This window comes from Oratosquilla oratoria, chromosome 17 (genome assembly GCF_046742065.1).
Source record: "Oratosquilla oratoria isolate Oo_2021 chromosome 17, ASM4674206v1, whole genome shotgun sequence".
Lineage (NCBI taxonomy): Eukaryota > Metazoa > Arthropoda > Malacostraca > Stomatopoda > Squillidae > Oratosquilla > Oratosquilla oratoria.
In genome coordinates this window covers 4,214,730-4,234,729 of record NC_134793.1, presented here as the reverse complement: position 1 = coordinate 4,234,729, position 20,000 = coordinate 4,214,730, and the positions used below count along the sequence as shown (strand labels likewise).

Below are 20,000 nucleotides of genomic sequence, written 5' to 3'. Positions count from 1 at the left end.
ACTTGGTCTTTGGATCACGTGTTGGACTTGTGATCGACAGCTATTTCCCTCCTGGAAGAGAGCTCAGAGCTCGTAGGTCCGATCTATGGGTAATGCTATGACCTTGCACACACACACACACCCCCAACTCCCCGCCCACGAGAGTTGGAGTAACACCCCTCAGCGCTGCGATACTGATATATTATTTCAGCCCCGGGCGAGGGTCGAACCCGGACCTCCGTAGTGGCAGGCCAGAGCTCTAACCACAGCGCCATGAGAGGTGTGTGTGTGTGTGTGTGTGTGTGTGTGTGTGTGTGTGTGTGTGTGTGTGTGTGTGTGTGTGTGTTTGTATTCTATGGTACAATTACAGCAATATGGTGCTCCTTGGGGCGAGTCACAGTGAATTTCAACGATAAGAATATTCGACAGAAGATATTTCGTTCCGTAATGAAGCCGGATAAAGAAATACTTAAATGTTCATCTAGTTGCCTCGGTTAGACAAACCCACATATATACAAAAATGTTACTTCGTGTATCGATACCAATGTACCAAAAGGGATCCTGCAACCCATGGTAATACTCGTACATGTTTAGGAATGACCAGAGCATCTGAAATTAAGCGAATGACAACAAATAACAAAACTACGCGGATGGTGACCAGTATATCAAGAGCTCAGACACTATCACCATAAACTGTATACATTCTATCAAACTAACCTAACAGTCAAGTGACCTGTAATGGAAAAAAAGACAGAAAATCATAAGTGGAATAAAATTAATTGAATAATTGAATAAATAAATAGATAACGAATAAACGAATAGGTAAAAAAAAAAAAAGCTAGCTGGCTTAGCTACCCCAAATAAATCCACATGGGGTATTACCCCACTCTTTTCATCACAAATTGTCCTTTTTTTTTTTTTAACTTGCTCAACTTTTTCATAGGAAAATGAAAATCACCAAGACAGTATAAAAAAGCAATATGTTGACCACCAGTAGACCCTATTGAGAAAGAATTTAGAGTAAGGAACTACCAGTTTACAATGAGAAATAGGGATATCAGATAGAGCATGGGGGGTTTTTCGGAAATTTTCAGGAAAAAAAGGGTTTATATGAGAAGTATAGTACACAACGTTTTGAGATGGTGGCTGGGCACGTACTTGCAAGGACAGACAATATGGATACTGGGAGAAATGATAATTGAATTAGAGGACATAGTAATAGAAAGAAATGAGACAATACAATCGTAATATCTAAAGGTAAAAACAAAGAGGACAGACAATATGGATACTGGGAGAAATGATAATTGAATTAGAAGACATAGTAATAGAAAGAAATGCGACAATATAATCGTAATAGCTAAAGGTAAAAACAAAGAGCGTGTAGGTGATAAAAACAAACAACCAAGATGAAAGAGTCACAAGTGATGAGAAAGCTTTAACGAGCAAAGCGGCAACTTAAGTTGAGAACGTAGAAAACTTCTCACAAGGTCCCCTGATAGTGAGACTTGATGGCAAAGACAAGATGTAGAAATGAGGTTGAAGGTAGGATGATATAAAAATATTAGTCAAAAATGCCCAAGACAAACATAAGTAACGTACGCAAGGATGATAATGAGGCGTTAAAGAACATGTTAATAAAGAACAAATTCTTGAGAAATTTGATTTAAAGATATCTTAAATTTATATAAAGAAATCAAGTCTAAGAATGATTAAGATCAACATTGCACTATAAAATTAATTCTCAAAATTATAAAAGTAATACGTGACAAAGGTGAAACTTTATATGCACTATATGGAAGAAATAAAATATGTGGCCCTTATAACATCTTTCAATGTTTAAATTGTCAATGTTTCGTCCGCATTGCCAGAAACTGAACGTGTGAGGATTACTACAAGCTGTATCCAGAATGTAAGACAAATGAAGAAAGATATATATGCTGCACAAATGACACCTATACAGACAAACCCAGTATATCAACAAGAAATAGCAAAGACCAGGAACATAATTGATCAGTTTCTAGAATAAGAAATATACGATATAATTAGATCAATATTCAGTCAGTTGGAAATAAACGTCAACAAATTAAAACAAGAAATATCTTAAAACATTTCTGATGGGGAGATGTTATCATTAAGAACATGAAATTGCAAATAGCACATAGAAACTGATATTAGAGCAATCAAAATAAGAAATGTACAGAGCTCTCCTGAGAAGCATACTTCGATTCTTTTGGGAAAATAACTGAAGAGGATATGCATAGTTCTTGAATGAACATGCTGATGTATTCGTGTAAATTTTTCACTTTGTATGAGAACAGGTGCCTAGCTTACTGTCAAGGTTTTTTTGAATGACCTCTTTTATTTTGGATGATGTGAAGATCTAAATAAGCTATCTGTGTAGCTTTGTAAAAGTCTTATTCTATTCGAGCGTGTTCCACATTCCTCTAATGCTGAAAGTAAACTCTGGTGCCAGTTTGAAACTTCACGCGGGGTTTACGAAAGTCTTAAGTTTAACATCTGTAGAAACTCCCATTGGCTATTGTGTTTAATAATGATACGTCAGCTGACAATAGAAGCGTCATCCAGGACGATTTATTTTAGATTGACATTGTAGAATATAGATTTTTCTTCACAGTATAGAGGCCAGTTCGAAACGATTGTCGTTCTCATAGTGTACTGTGCCACTAAACATGGGTGCAACTGGTACAAATAGCGAGTTACATCACAGCCTTCTCTTATCTTCACAAATATCCGTGTTGCAGAATACGAATCATCTTGTATTCCCATAGGGCTGAAACTACTGGTTTCATCCAGTAACAGTCGTTTCAATGGACCGGACCTTGATGTTAATTCCTGAAACCCGTTTCGACCATTGATATTGACTGATTTTGACGATTGAGATCTGGAATAGAAATATATATATATATATACTATATATATATATATATATATATATATATGTATATATATATATATATATATATATATATATATATATATATATATATATATATATATATCTAGGATCTCATTTATTATTGTAGTTCACCCATTCATCCATTCCTGAAAAAACTCCTGCAACTACATTTCCTCTTACAGAGGACATGCATTCAGTTGATGTATCATTTCCACTAATTGTTCTATGTATTCTTTCGATTTATAACTTGAGATCCCACCTGGCCCCGAGTTCTTTACCACTTCTAACTTCTCCAAAAATTTATTCACTTTCTGCTCTTCTATTCTTATATTACTGAACACAACTTCTCTAGTCACTCTCTCCTCTTTTCCGGATCCTCCTTCCTTGATAAAATACCGATTGGGATCTTTTATTCAGTATTCTAACTTGCTTTTTCATTTCTTATTGCTTTTTCTTCAGTTTGTAGCTTAGACGTTCCTTCTCTATGCTTTAGCTTGCCATTTACAGTTAGCGATTACATCTATTGTAAGTTCCTTTCTTTCTTTCTTCTAACTCTTATGTATTTGTTTCTGATATTCATGTATTCTTCTTTTGTCTTTTTATTCTTCATTTTCCTCGCCTCACCCATGCCTTATTTTTCTCTTATTTTACTATTTCATGTGTTCTATTAAACCATTTTTGGATTCAAAGGATTACAAAGGAGGAGCATGCCGACAGGAGACCTTTTGGTCCATAACTATGTTGGACGCAAAAAGTTATAATAAATATATAGATAAATAGTTTATGATAATATGAATAATAATAATAAACAAATAAATGCATAGGTATAGTTGAATAATAAACAAACAGGTAAATGGTAAATAATAATAAATTGACAAATAAATAATAATAAATAAAAATCAAGAAAATAATAAACAACAAATAGTCAAAGAATAACAAAGAAATTAACAAACAATATAAAATAAATTGCAGGCATTACAGTATCTTGCTTAGGTGTTTGTCTAGACGAATCTCAAAATTTTTAACTGAACTACATTGCACTGCCACTGCAAGAAGTTTATTCCATTCATTAATTAACAACACGGTTGGCGAAATTGTTTCTATCCACTTCCAAATTAAATCTATTTCCTGACAGTTTGAGACCATTATATCTTGTTGGATTCTCATTTAGTGTAAAAAATTGGCCACTTTTGCTGTTGTCAATTCCCTTTAAAATCTTAAAGACCTGCCTCAAGTCATCTCTGAGTCTACGCTTTTTTAGGGAAAACATATTCATATGTTTTAGTAGATTTTTGTATTATTTATTTTTGATATTTGGAATCAGTTTTGTGACTTACCGTTGTACTTTTTCAAATCTATCAATGTCTTTAATGAAATTCGATGACCACACGGAAACAGTATATTCCAAATGTGGACAAACTAAAGATTTATATAGCTTGTTATTGAGTGATGGACTTTTGAAGTCAAAAGATCGCGCAATCAATCCTAGAATCTTATTTGCTTTCTGAGAGGCTGAAATACTCTGCTTAGATGATTTGAGATCGTTACTGATAATTACGCCGAGATCCTTTTCACTATCCACTTTTGTTAGCATATTTCCAAATAACTTGTAATCGTGCTTACTATTATTTTTACCTATGTGCATAACCTTGCATTTACTTGTGTTGAATTTCATTAGCCACTTTTCAGACCATTGCTGTAGTTTATCTAAATCTTCTTGAATATCTAATTGGTTTAAGTGATTATTTGCCATTCCGCACAGTTTTGTATCATCAGCAAATTTGGAAACAGTAGACTTTAGTCCATGGTCTATATCATTTACTTATACTATGAATAGAAGTGGCCCAAGAATCGAACCCTGAGGAACTCCACTCGCAATATTTTTTCATCTAGAAATTTTGCCATTTAGAACAACTCTGTTTTCGATCATTCAACCAATTACTAGTCCAAACTAATAGGCTACCACTTATTCCGTGTGAAGGTAATTTAGTAAGTGGTCTTTTGTGGGGGACGGTATCAAATCTATATTGTTTCTTTTGCCATAAATCGAGATGACTGGGTTGTAGAATTCGAGTAAGTTAGTCATGCAAGAACGTTTCCGTCTGAATCCATGCTGGCCATCATTTATCAAACAGTTACTTTCTAAATGATGTTCAATAGCATCTCTGATAATAGTTTTACTTCATTTTTCCTACGATTGAAGTCAAGCTTATAGGCCTGTAGTTATTTCTTTTGTCACATTTTTTTTTAATATGGGAGTAACGTTAGTTAGCTTCCATTCTCTTGTGCCATCTCCGGATATGATGAATTTCTTGAAAGTAATTTCTAATTGAACAACAATCTCATTTTTTCCCCTTTAAGATTCTTGGATGCCAACCGTCAGGCCCTGGTGTTTTATTAACTTTGAGTTTTTCTATACACCTTTTAATTTTTTCTTTTGTTGTATTTACCATAGTAAGTTCACCCTAGACTTCTCACAGGTTTCAGTTTGGAGTTCACTTTGAGGTGTCTCGTTTACGAATACTGAGCTAAAATAGTTGTTTAAAATATCACACATTCCTTCATTTGAATATTCAAGTTGACCGTCAGCAGACTCCTAATAATAATTTTATCTCTAATGTAACTATAGAATTCTTTGGGATTCTCTTTGGATTTTTCAGCCACATTCATATCGTTTTGTCGTTTTCGTTTTTTATTTATTTATTTATCTATTTTTTTAAATCACTCTGTATTATTACATAACTATGAGAGTTATTAGGTGCACCCGAGCACTTGTATATCTTATAAGCCTGTCTCTTTTTAGCAATACTTTTCAGTTCCTTTGTCAATCCATTTTGGGTGATCCTGGTTTGGGGGGGCGTCTGTCCTTAAACGAAATATAATTATGAATCATCTTGGTAAATATATTTTGAAAAATTCTCACATCTGATCTACAGGTCTTTCGCTTAATCCTGTCTTTCCAATTTGTAAGCTGAAGCTCCTGACGTAGTCATATGAACCGAGCTTTGCTGAAATCGGATATTTTAGATACACAAGTATCTATTCTAGAATTTTTAGCAGTTTGAATCAAACTAAGTTGTTATCATTACTTGCAATAGTTTCACCAACTTCTACATCGGTTATCATGCTTTCGCTAGTGATCAATAGATCGAGTAAATTTCCATGTCTTCTGGGCTCTTTTACATGCTGAACTAAGTAATTGTCACCGAGAAAATCTATCAAGCGACTGCCTATATGGCCATGTTCAAAGGTCATCCAATCAATGTCAGTAAAATTGAAATCACCCGTTATCAATATGTCCCGGTTGCAGAAACTAGACAGTTCTAGAAACAATAGTTTATCGTCTACTAATGATAATTTTTGGCCTATCTATTACTCCTACATTCATTTTTTGTTCCTTTGTTTGGGTGAATTCTACCCATAAACTATCATATGCATCCTGTTTCACTTTCTCTAAAGCGCAGACATGGAAATTGCTTTTAATGTACAACAGAACACCCCCACCTTTCTTATGGTTTCTATCCTGATGAAAGTGTTTAAATCCCGCAATATTAAATTCAGCTTCAATCTCTCCACCATTTAACCATGTCTCGGTTTTTCCTATCATATCGCGATTTTTGCTTTTGACATACGCCTGCATTTCTTGGAATTTGTTCCTAATACTACGAACATTAAAGTAAATAGTTTTAAGAAACTCGTGATCATTTCTTTTTGACACATTTTGAGTTTCAACATCATGCCTTACATTATAATTTTGTTCTTTATTGAGACTTTGCTCTATATTGACATTTGGTCCTTCATTGAAAATCAGTGCCTCATGGACATTTGCCCCATCACGGACATCTGGTCCTTCACGGTCATCCGATCTCTTATGTACACTTTGCCCCTATCCGTCACCGCGTCCTACACCGGCCACCCGTCGTTTATTGACATTTTGTCCAGCATCACTTCCTAAAATATTTTGTCCTCCACTGACATTATATCCTACCGTGATATTTTGTCCTCCACTATCATTACATCCCATCGTGATATTTTTCCTCCACTATCATTACATCCCATCATGATATTTTTCCTTTGACATTACATCCTAATGTAATATTTCGTCATCTACCGATATTATATCCTAGAATTATATTTTGTCCTCCACTGACATATTGCTCTACATTATTGCTATGCCCTACTCTGTTTTCCCTAAAACACTCTATTTCCCATTTCTATTGAGTTTCGACCCCAGAAAAGGAACTAGTTCATTACAAACTCACACATTGAGGTTTGTAAGAATATCTTTGCCTCTGTCTTTTTGTTCTTCATTTTCCTCGCCTCACCCATGCCTTATTTTTTCTCTTATTTTACAATTTAATGTGTTCTGTTAAAACAATTTTGGTTTCTTTTCTACTCATTTTTGGCATTTACCTACTTTATAAATTGCCAGGAAGACTTGCCATTTTTCTTTGTTTCTTTTTATTTCATTAAACTCTTCACAGTACGTTTCTTCAGAGTCATTTTTTTGATTGCTTTGGCATAGTTGTTTCTTCCTTGTTTGTGCATTTTTTTATTTCTAAATTACCTAGTTTCAAAATAAATAAAAAAATCTCATGATTTGTTTTATCTTTAGTACTCTTTTATTCTTTATTGAGTCATATAACGATCTTGTGTTAAGATAAAGTACAATCCTGCTACTGTATCCTCATCTCTATATCTTGTTAATTCCTGAAGTGAATTGCTAGTTGCAGCGAATATCACACATCTAGTTTCCGACAGTCACTCTGAGATTCGAACCGAGGCCTCGCTTGACGTGAGTCCTCGGTTCGAATCCAGAGGCGACTGTTGGAAATTATTTGTATATTATTAGTTCTTTAACCACTTGGAACTTTATGGTATTCATTGTTTTATTCAACAGCATATCACAATTCCCCTCTTCTACCCGCTTCCAATTCTTCCCATTTCACCTCTCTACAATAAAAGTCTCACCTTTTCAATCTACCTTTTCAATTTCTCTTGTTCCGTTTTCTTCTCTATTTTTCTTTAGCTTCTTTAAAAAAAATTCTTGTTTTCTCTCTACCTCTGTTCTGCTCCACTTTACCCAAGCATTCATAAAATTGTATTTATTTGCTATTTTTCATGTTCCATTGACTATGTCATTCACTTTGTGACTTAAACTTTATTTCAATTGATCATGCCACTTCTTGTACGTACAGTTTACCTAACTCAAACAGTTCCATTTTTCTTCTCGCTCTCTCTCCCTCTCTCTGTGTGTGCGTGTATGTGTGTTGGCATTAGTGTGTGCAAGCCTGGTGCGTACGCTCGTATGCTTGCATTTGTACACATGTATGTGTGTACGTATGTGCGCCTGCGCACGTACCGTAGGGGTCTATATAAAGAGGTCTCGCTCCACTTTTATCATCCTTTACGATTCCAACGGTAATGAACGGTGGTTATCATACCATTACATACGTTCTCACGCGTCTTCACGAGCTATTAAAGACGTGCATTGTTTCAGTGATTTGGCGTTATGTTTTTTAATCATATTCAAATATTATTTTGACAGAGGTTATTCAGGAGAAGATTATTAGTCTTATCACTCTATAGAATGAGTTTGTATACTATTTCATTGACTGCTCTTTATGGAGTCAACTTGAAATTTTCATCTGTGTCCGATAAAGTAATTTGTGATATAAAATATACTTAACTGATATATTTCTGTTCAAATGACGTTCATTTACTTCCAGATCACCATGCGAGTCGCCCTGGGTCTACTCTTTCTGTTTGGCATCGTTGCCCTCACCAGGTAAACCTATCTCTCTTAAGGCCTTCGTTTTTATTAATTGTAAAACGTTTCACTCATTAGTCCCTTTTCAAGTACCTTGCGAGAAGAAAACTTTGTATCATCACTAAGAGTCTTGTTCTCATATGACGCTCCCTCTGATGTATCTTCTGCAGTAGTCATTTTAGAGGATTCTGCGTACTCATTACATGGATATGTCAAAGTATATATGGGGCAAAGCGTTATTGATCAGAGGGTTAAATTGTTCTTCTTTGCAGGGCGGCGGAAATGGCCCTATGCCGGTGCGCCATCTTCCATTCCAGTGGTCATGGCGAGTTCATGGTGTACGAACTCCCTGGAATCGATGTACCAAAGTTAGTATTTTACATTTTCATTTGTTCTCAATTGTTATGAACACATATTCATGTCTCATTATCTGCAACTCTACTTGTTTATGTATACATGTCTTCTTTTTATCCTTCTTCGATATCACAAATTTGGGGACTTATTTTACTTAGGTGTTTGGAATATCATAATACAATAAGCACGAGCCTGAGAAGATGATTTGGTTCCTCTATAACTTTGGAGTCATAATCCTCTAACACTGAGGACTCACCACCACCACCACCACCACCACCACCACCACCACCACCACCACCACCACCACCACCACCACCACCACCACCACCACCACCACCACCACCACCACCACCACCACCACCACCACCACCACCACCACCACCACCACCACCACCACCACCACCACCACCACCACCACCACCACCACCACCACCACAACTACCACAACTACTACCATCACCACCACCACCAACAACAACAACAACAAGAATAGTAGTACCAACCTTTCAGAATCGCACCTTCAGATGCGGGTAAGGGAATTTATGAGAGTTGGACCCACAGTAGTAGCACGTGGGAGTTTCTCTAAGTATGAAATCGTCCGATGTTAGTCTGACGTGGATAAACTGCTTAGAAGGTTTAATCGAGATAGTTTGTACAGTGTTTAAACATAACAAAAAGAGAACATAAAAACATGAAAACATAAGAATGGAGGAGACTACAAGAGACCATAAGGCCCCAAGAAGTAGACACGGATCCATTGTCAACCCATTTACTAAATGCTTTCGTTAACTGTTCAGATTTCAAATTTACACTCTTTTAGCACACTCGGAAAAAGACCGATCTTTAAGTCTATCAATCTGTTTGACTACTCTTTCCTTGCTACAGCTGATGATAGTCTATTTCCCTCATCCCCACTTAAGATCGAATTGCAGTGAGTTACCATATCTACTTCAGAAGAGTTGATTTAAACTGAGTGTGATCTTGCGGCATTAACAAGAATAAAACACTTGGAAAGGTAAATTAATTGAAAACAATAGTACTCGATCTAGGTCCAGTGGTTTCACAAATGAGACAACAAACAAAATATTATTGGTAGATAGTGGATGCCCAACGCCCCTTTTCAGTGTTGAGCTGATCTCTGGTATGCTAAAGAACAGCAGGGCATAAGTATGAGGCATATAATGAAAGCTAAAATAAATGCTTTAGAGTTACAGTCGATTGGGGATTGTCTCGGCTCTCCGGGTTTGACTCCTTATCTGCAGGACAGCTACGCCCAGGCGTTCATTGTCGGTTTATCGCAGAGTCCCTCAAGATGCATAATTGGGCCCAACACTGTTCAAACTTTTCATGAATGGCTTTATGTCTCCATATCTAGAATACAATTAGAAAAAAAAATGTTTCAATGCGGACCGTCTACCAATGCAGTATTTGGGAAATACCACAGACATATAGCATACAAATCTACCTTATAGGAGTAATGACTGACACGATGGAAAATGTCAGCATTCCTTTAGAATTTTTTGTAATATTTTTATCCTAGATAAAGACGGATAACCAAAATACCCAGTATTTAAGGTCAAAGTAGAGCCGTCGAGTAATTCATTCTACTAATTTCCACAAATAACACACCAAGGAAAATTCAGGTATGAAGATTCCAACATATATTGACTGTGGAGTGGGACATATATAATAAGTAATGAATCACTCTAATTGGGGTCAAGATAAGTCGATACTAAAGCTAGGAAATTCCGACCAAACAAGATCTTTTTGTCGTAGTCACTGATACACGAGTGACCAAAATCGCGGGCAAACTATCAAACCTTTTAGTTTTCTTTCAATCGACTGTCCTTCTCTATGAATCTCGTTTTGGATGTCATGAGACGACTTGAGTCATCTGAGGAACATATTCAAAACAGAATGAGGTTTTGACCCATCAAAAAGAGTCAATAAACATAGCCTTTACAGACATGTATAAAACTCATACTAGTGAAGTCTTGATTGATTGACATCCCGGCTACATCAGACCGTGATTCAGCCGTGACATCGGCAAAGGAGACAAATATCAGATCAAATGACGCCTTCAGCCTAGCGTGGATAGCATTCAAAACGTTTTGTTGCTATAACAATGATCATTTTGGTGTTTCCTTTGCTTGAATGATTTTATTCATAACAGGGACCACATCGCTCACTAATTTTTTCCCTCGAGATTTTGATACTGGGAATCCAAAGTATTTGAGTCTCATATCTTGAAGACATAAACCAATACTCTACTGTCTGTGTTGCATGAGCCTGGGTTTTTAGGTCAACTTGCACAACGAGAACAGATGTTTGTCGCCTAACTTAATGTATGTGCAAATGTAAATGAACATAGAAGTAGCGTGTAACAAGTGCCATTCTTTAAAGTCAGAATTGGGGATGATGGTGGACTTTGTAAGTAAACGGTGTTATGCAGGGCCAACGTGTACAGTATATGCTTCCATTGTCGGTTCTCCACATGAACCTTATGTTACATGTCTTTCATCCACACGCTAGACTGCGACAATATATAAATCGCAGATTCTACTGTACTTTTGATAACCCAACTCTATCACTGGAATAATATTTTTGCAATGTTAAAAGAGTGATGCTAATGAGGTGACGAGTCATTTCTGTATAATTGTAATTAAAACCTTGACAAAAGTTCAAAATGTCTTTGTTTACAGCTGCCGATACAAACACACTTGCCAGGGACGCTGCGAAGACGAATTCAGTCAGTTGGCGGCCAATGGCAACCTCTACGCTTCTGTGGGTAACACCACCGTCGGGCAGCTCCTCTGCGACGAGCACAAATGGCCAGTTCACAACCAGATGATGTACCTCTATTACGATATTTGTAACGGTCCCTGGAGGTACACCGGAAAGCATTCCATGCAGCTCTTGTGCTGTGACGACGAGACAGATGAGATGGTTATGTGCAACTGAAAGAGATAAAGTCACTCTGGCTTAATGGATGAACGAAGTCTATTTACATTCAGTGCGAGAGAAAGTTCTATATTTCTACCTTGTCTAGATTTTGTAGAACTGAATAAATTTTATGAAGATTAAAGTTTTAGTCTCCCTTTTCACCTTTATTTTAATTGGATGGTCATTACGTTATCTATGGTGATATAAAAAAATAGGCAGTGTGCACCTTGCATCCAAAATATACATAGGGAAGATGTTTCAATATGGGGGTTTAAGAAAATATTCTACTTATTTTGATTCATCAGAGGAGTAAAAATATGATTGCTATTCCTACTAAATATTAATTCTATTCTGATTAGAATTTGGTAACTGTCTACACAATATTCAAATTGTGTCTTACATTGATAAATTCAAGCTTTAATTTGTTTGTCCCTTACTAAACTAATTTCTCTAAGGAGAATTCTAAGAAAACAGGAGACGGGTATTCCATTAGAAAAGAAAGGCAGAACAACACCTCAGACGTAGTATTAGTAACATTCAAACATTGTACATGATGATCATAAGGATAGAAATATATCATTTGTTGTGTTCTTAAGTACAAGGTTAAGTGTTCTGGTGTTCTTGTAGTAAAATATGAAGCGGATATGTGCTTCTGTGTTGGGAATAACACAGAAACAAAGCGAAAACACCAAAATCACCTAACCTATAAGAAAAGTTACAGCATCGTTTGAAAATGATATATTCTGTTAATATCTGATAAGAAAATCTCTTAATTAGAATTTATTTTTTACTGTCAACCATTTTTCCAAGTAGCTGAAGAACTACCAACATTTCGTGAACAACTTAAAAGTGAGTCGATTACGTCATCGCTACTTACGGGTACGCACTGTAATGAATCCTCATCAATGTAACGTGGAGATCGTGCTTTGTTAAACAATCAAACAGTTCAAGATGTGTTTTCAACTATGGCTTTACATTCGTACGCCTTCATAAAAGGTACGAAAAAAGAAGTTTAGCAATATCACTGTCATTGCAGACTTTCTTAGATGATGTAGAGAAAATGACCTCTATGTGTACTGTACATTATATATATATATATATATATATATATATATATATATATATATAAATACATATATACATATATTTAAATTTACACACACACACACGCACACACACACACGCACACACACACGCACACACACACACACACACACACACACACACACACACACACACACACACACACACACACACACACACACACACACACACACACACACACACACACACACACACACACACACACACACACACACACACACACACACACACACACACACACACACACACACACACACACATACACACACACACACATATTTATATATTTATCTATTTATGAACACACACACATATATGTATCCTGTTAAAAACAACGGCAATATATTTTTGGTTAGGAATTTGCCCTCACTATTAGTCCTCACTCCTCGATCCTCATCACTCCTCCCGTCCTCACCTCTTCTCTGGCTCGTCCCACGACTTTTGACTTAGGAGGCTCCAAAGGGAAGGGAATCGCTCATGGGCCCAGTCGCGTGAATCACGGGTGGGACAAGGCCTCCTTGAGGAACCTACGGGCAGTACCATCATCAGTCCCAGCGTGGTGATGAACACTGAACTCTTTGAGGAACTAACGTGTGGTACCAACCACCCATACCCTCTGTCTTCGTGAGTCAGCAACGTAAGAACGTTTTGGGTCCAACTTCTCACGCATCACATTTTGACCTCACGCTAATTAGGATCACGGCTCATGACCCGACCTGTGTATATAAAGACTGGGGGAACGCTAATGATTAATATTGCTTCGTAGAATCACACTGTGAGCCTGGCTAGCGATCTCCTTGCTTTCTGACCTCTTCCCCCTCCCCCGCAAGCAGATTGCCTCGAAACATCATACTATGAACCTTGCTCGCGGCATCCCTGCTTTTTCATATCCTCCCTCTCCCCCACAAGCAGATCGCCTCGGAGCATCACACTGTGGCCTTGATCGCGGCCTCCTTGCTTTCTCACCTCCTCTGCTCGGGGCATCACACTGTCAGCCTGGTTCGCGACCTTCTTCCTTTCTCACATCCTCTGTAACATACGCGTGCTACTCGGGCAAGGTGAAATAGGGAGAGTGATGCGCGGTTTTGTTGTATACTTTATTCTAGTGCAGATACGAGTATCTCCTAAAGCTGGGTTACTATGACAGAGCTGCAAGAAGGAAGCGACTCCTTCGTCCAGACAATATCAAGCGCAGAAAAGATTGAGCTGTTGAGATGGTGGAGAGGAGTGGCCTTTTGGAGCACTCATTTTCTCTGATGAGTCACGTTTTGCATTATTTTCTGACAGTGGAAGAGTGTGGGTCTGGAGATTCTGTAGTCAAGAGTTTGACCCCAAAAGACTGCAGCCAACAGTGATACATGGAAGCATTTCAATAATGGCGTGGGGTGCAATTTGGAATGATGGTCGATCAGAGCTTGTGGAGTGTGAAGGAAATATAAATTCAGGCAAATATGTTTCTATATTAAAGGAAAGACTCATTCCTATTTACGGAAGATGGAACTACTTGTCACACTGCTCAAGCAACACAAAATTGGTTGAGCCAAAATGGGATCAGGAAACTTCCATGGCCAAGTCAGTTCCCGGATATGAAACCTATTGAACACCTCTGGGGCATATTAGACCGAGAACTTTGCAAACAGAACAGGAAGCCATCTTCAAAGCCCTAACTCTTAGGAATACTACGGGAAACATGGCAAGAAATCTCTCAAGATGATATTCGTGAAATAATCACTAGCATGTCTAGAAGGGTCCTTGCATTGAAAAAAGCAAAGGGGATGTCAACCAAGTGTTAGTTATTCACATTGTGACAATTTATAAACACTTTAGATGTATCAATTGCTTGTTTAATAAATCAAACGATTTCTCTTGATGTCTATGAAATTCTGTCATGTCCGTATATATATATATATATATATATATATATATATATACATATATAAATATAAGATATATATAAATATATATGTATATATATATATATATATATATGTATATATATATATATATATATATATATATATATATATATATATATATATATATATATATATATATATATAACGTAGAAACCACTGTTGGAGTAGAAAAGACTGGAAACGGGGAATCTATATATTTCGATTGCAAACTGCAATCCTCTTCAGTAGATACAAATAAGAGAGGGCGTGCTGTTTAAGTAGCACCCCTAACAAAAGAAAGGGGAACATGGGAAGATATCTCTACCCTCGGCTCCCTCCGTATGTGAGGTCAGGAGGCAAATGAGCTTTCACTAGGTTGGAGATGAAGAGTCCGGACATTATGTCCGGGGACCATTGCCCCTTTGAAATATTCATGTTGGGCTGAAATTCAATGATCGTAGATTCTACCATTTTTCTCCTGAACTCACATCTGGATTTATAAATAAGCTCAGCTCTGTCCCAATCTAAACAATGTTTAAATTGCTTAACATGTTGGAACACAGCTGAGCTATCTTGTGCATATTTGATGGAACGTTTATGTTCAATCATCCTGGTATTCAAATCCCTTCCAGTCTGTCCGATGTAAACTAAGTCACAACCTTTACATGGAATCGAATAAACCCCTTGGCTCTGTTCTTCTTTTAACCTTTGATGGACATTTACCACCTTTTTATTAATGGTGTTAGGGTAATAATTAATCAAATTTAATTTGTCTTTGGGAAGAAACTTGGTCGAGGGAATGAATGATTCAGAAAAGGAACGATTAAAGAGCTCTTACCCAATGAAAAATTCGAGGAAGTGGGGGTGGTGTTGAAAAAATTAGATCTCGCTCGGCTGAGGGCTTTGACCAAGAACCAATCCGGGTAAGCTAAATTACTAAGTTGAGATTTTATAATGTTAAATTCTCCTTCAAGAAACTGGGGGCTGCAAATTCTAAGAGCTCGAAGGAATAATCCTGAAGCGACGCTACTTTTTACTTTGTCTGGGTGAGTTAGTTTACATCGGACAAACTGGAAGGGATTTGAATACCAGGATGATTGAACATAAACGTTCCATTAAATATGCACAAGATAGCTCAGCTGTGTTCAAACATGTTAAGCATTTAAAAATTGTTTAAATTGGGACAGAGCTGAGCTTATTTATAAATCCAGATATGAGTTCAGGAGAAAAATGGTAGAATCTACGATCATTGAATTTCAGCCCAACATGAATATTTCAAAGGGGCAATGGTCCCCGGACATAATGTCCGGACTCTTCATCTCCAACCTAGTGAAAGCTCATTTGCCTCCTGACCTCACATACGGAGTGAGCCGAGGGTAGAGATATCTTCCCATGTTCCCCTTTCTTTTGTTAAGGGTTCTACTTAAACAGCACGCCCTCTCTTATTTGTATCTACTGAAGAGGATTGCAGTTTGCAATCGAAATATATAGATTCCCCGTTTCCAGTCTTTTCTACTCCAACAGTGGTTTCTACGTTATTGACAAATGTGTGATTACATTTTTCACCTGTAATATATATATATATATATATATATTTATATATATACATATATATATACATATATACAAATATATATATATAACATATATATGTATATATATGTATATATATATATATATATATATATATATATATGTATATATATAATGATTCCAAGCTATACAGGGTATACGTTGTGTAACAACCGTAAATTGCCTATTTACTGCGATTGTATCAAGGATGTTTCTCACGGGAGGGATATCTGATTTTAACAAACAACACATGCAGGAAAAAGTGCAAAAAAAAACATTGTTACATCATTATTGGCCCAAACTGTTGCTCAGATTAGCACGGTGTTAGCATTGTTTGGTTGCCAGCTTTCTTGGGAAGCTGGGCTGAAAAAAGACAGATGGATGTTCTTCCAGGCTGATTTTTTTTGCTCAGCCTCGTATTACGTCAGAGTGGGGTGGTCGTGAAGGAGGTTGAGATGGGATGGATCCATATGACTCACTCGTTTCCACAGGGTTACGTAATTTTGTCCGTCGTGACCGCGTCCTCGTGATGAAACAGTTCGAAGTGCCTGACCCGGTTCGAGACTGCAGTTGGTACCGGTTTGATGTCCCTTTTCACGACTTTCAAACGGGGTTAAAGTATATAGAAACGTCTTTTTTTCCTGTCTATCTGTATAAAAAGGGTTCTTTTTCCTTATAAGGTGGAAAGCGGAGTCAAAGGCACGCATCCACTCTTACGTATTCCACTCCCATCCACCACCCATATTTCCCCTCTCACCTTAGCTCCTTGTGGATGAAGTTTAGACGAAGTCAAAACGTCTGGTTTTTACCAAAACGAAATCTATATAGTATTCCACCAAGATGTTTGATTTATGAGATAGTCTGATCCTTGTCAGTCGAGATGCATCCCATCTGAATAGAAATACTTTCATGTCAGTCATAATAAAACCGGTAAAATATAACATTTAGACTTAGGACCATAATCCTCTTGCTGGCCTTCTGTTTCCTTGTTCACCTTTTCTGTGCAAACTTTGTTCCAATAGAATTGAAGTGAAGTATAATGAATTAATAAATATATACAAAAGTAAATAAATAGATAGGTAGACAAATCAATACTAGATAAATGATCAAATAAATGAATAAATAAGTAGCTAGAAATGAACAAGTGGACAAACAAATAAACAAATAAAGAATAGATAACTTGACAAACGAATCTATTAGTAAATTATTAGATGATTTTTGTGGATATTTAAATAGTGATGCGAATACAGGTAGATTTTTTTTTTACACGCGACATCATCAGCCAAAGAACCAAAGGGCCGTCGATGCTTTGTCGGAGTTTCTGCGAAGGAAGGTTGTTTGTGTCTCAGCTTGTCTGGTGTTGCATTCCCACGAGTTTTACATAATGGAAGACACGTAACAGCAGAGGAAGAAAAAGGTTGCATGGATTCATGGGCTAAAAAAAAAAAAAAAAAAAAAAAAATTGTTGAGGGAATATGTTTATCGATAAAAATGAAGGTCAGAAGCCTACACCAGAAGGTGCACAGCTGCGGCCTTTACCCTATGATGCGCTTTGGGGAGTTTTGGGTCAGGTAACAGTTACTGCTGGGAATAGGAGAGGAGCACGGGACTCGAACCCACAACGGCGCGAATGCGAGGACCAACACACTTCCAACTGATTATCATCAACAATGTTAATCGTGTTTGGTTGATGCTAAATATCCTACAGAGGCATCTAGGCAATATTTGTTTTTTGTATGGAGTATGAAGAAGGACATGATTGTCAGTAACAGAATTATCATTATTTTTAATTAGTATTTTTCTTTCAATCACCTGTTGTCCCTTGAAAGAGATATTTCTACTCGGGCGTTGAATGTGCTGCAAATATATTCAACAAATTGAATCAGAATAAACCCAAGAATAAACTAAGGTACATATATTTTTTTCTATTTCAGTTTATTTTGATTTTGTGGTAAAATACTATAACTTTATTTTATCATATTCAATTTGCTTTGGTTTAATTTGATTATATTTTCTATTTTATTAATCTAATTTAATTTAATTTAATCTAATTTAATTAATTTGATTTAATCTAATTTAATTTAATTTAATTTAATTCAATTTGATTTAATTCAATTTAATTTAATTTAATTTAATTCAATTTAATTTAACTTATTTTAATTTAATCTAATTTGATTTAATTTGATTTGATTTGATTTAATTTTATAATTTGATTTAATATAATTTAATTTAATTTGATTTTATTTGATTTGATTTAATCTAATTTAATCTAATCTGATTTAATTTAATTTAATTTAATTTAATTCAATTTAATTTAATCTAATCTAATCTAATTTAATCTGATTTAATTTAATTTAATTTAATTTAATTTAATTCAATTTTTCCTTCTATTCAACATCTTATATCATTCTATTATTATTATTATCATTTTTTTTAATTTATCTTGAAATAATGGTTAATTTGATTGATATACATGCATATGGTTAATAAAAAATCAGCGTAATGCAAATGCATTTCTGTTTGCCTGCCTGTCTACCAGGGGAGGTTCGAACCGCGTATACATTATTCATTCTCCTCTGCTGATTAGCACGAATCACCTGATTCCATTAACGTTGACCTGGAAGCCAAATGCACCGCTGCCAACTCCTTTAAAGGGTTGACATATTTTGCAGATTCAGCTGCAGATGGGAAAAGCTGTTTTTCACTTCTTTTTTTTTATCAAACTGATTTTGTTTTTTACTTATTTTTCAAAGATCATAGAGGACAAATAAAATAAAATGAAATGGAACGAAATAAAATAAATTAAAATTGGAAATAAGATAAAATAAGATGAAATAGAATGAATTAAGACAAAGCACACTAAAATAAGAAAATATAAATCTGACTAAAATAATATGAAATAGAATATGATTACATAAAATATAGCAAAGTAAAATAAGATGAAATTAATTAATACAAGATATGTGAAATAGAAAAGAACACAGATGATCTAAATAGGAGAGAATTGGATGAAATAGAATAAGGTAAAATAAGATAGGGTTAGGTTTTATAAAACCGATAAGATGAAGAAACAGAATAGAATAGAAGTAAATTAAGACAAGATGGAGTAAAACAAAATTGTATTATGTGTAATAACAAAATCAAATGAAATATTTACCAAGGGATATTGCAGAAAGAAAGAACAAAGCGTGTAAAAAAAAAAAGAAAGAAAAAAAAAAATATATCAGTTCGAAGTCGTGTGTGGCCACATTCGAACCTGAAAGATCCTTTGGTCAGATGAAAATAAGCTCCACCGCAAGCACTCGAAGCTTTGCCTTAGTGACTGCTTATTATGAAACAAAGACGATACCTTTGAGCCAACCAGACCCTACGAAAGGAACGACATGGACTACGACCAGTCTCTATTCTAACCTTAGAATGGAGATTGAGCTAGCCAAGTGCCCCCGGGGAACAACCTGGTCGTAGT

General features: G+C 36.0%; 1 protein-coding gene across 2 annotated transcripts in view; it reads left to right on the top strand.

Annotated features, from left to right (window-relative positions):
- The window catches only part of LOC143034134 (uncharacterized), a 33,681-nt gene extending 21,582 nt beyond the window's left edge, over positions 1-12,099 (top strand). For both annotated transcript variants that reach the window (XM_076200081.1, XM_076200080.1), the window contains exons 2-4: positions 8,626-8,684; positions 8,939-9,034; positions 11,723-12,099. In XM_076200081.1, the coding sequence (XP_076056196.1) occupies positions 8,632-8,684; positions 8,939-9,034; positions 11,723-11,981 (408 nt within the window). In that variant the 5' untranslated portion in view covers positions 8,626-8,631 and the 3' untranslated portion in view covers positions 11,982-12,099. The remainder of the gene's footprint in view (positions 1-8,625; positions 8,685-8,938; positions 9,035-11,722) is intronic.
- Positions 12,100-20,000: the final 7,901 nt, after the last annotated feature.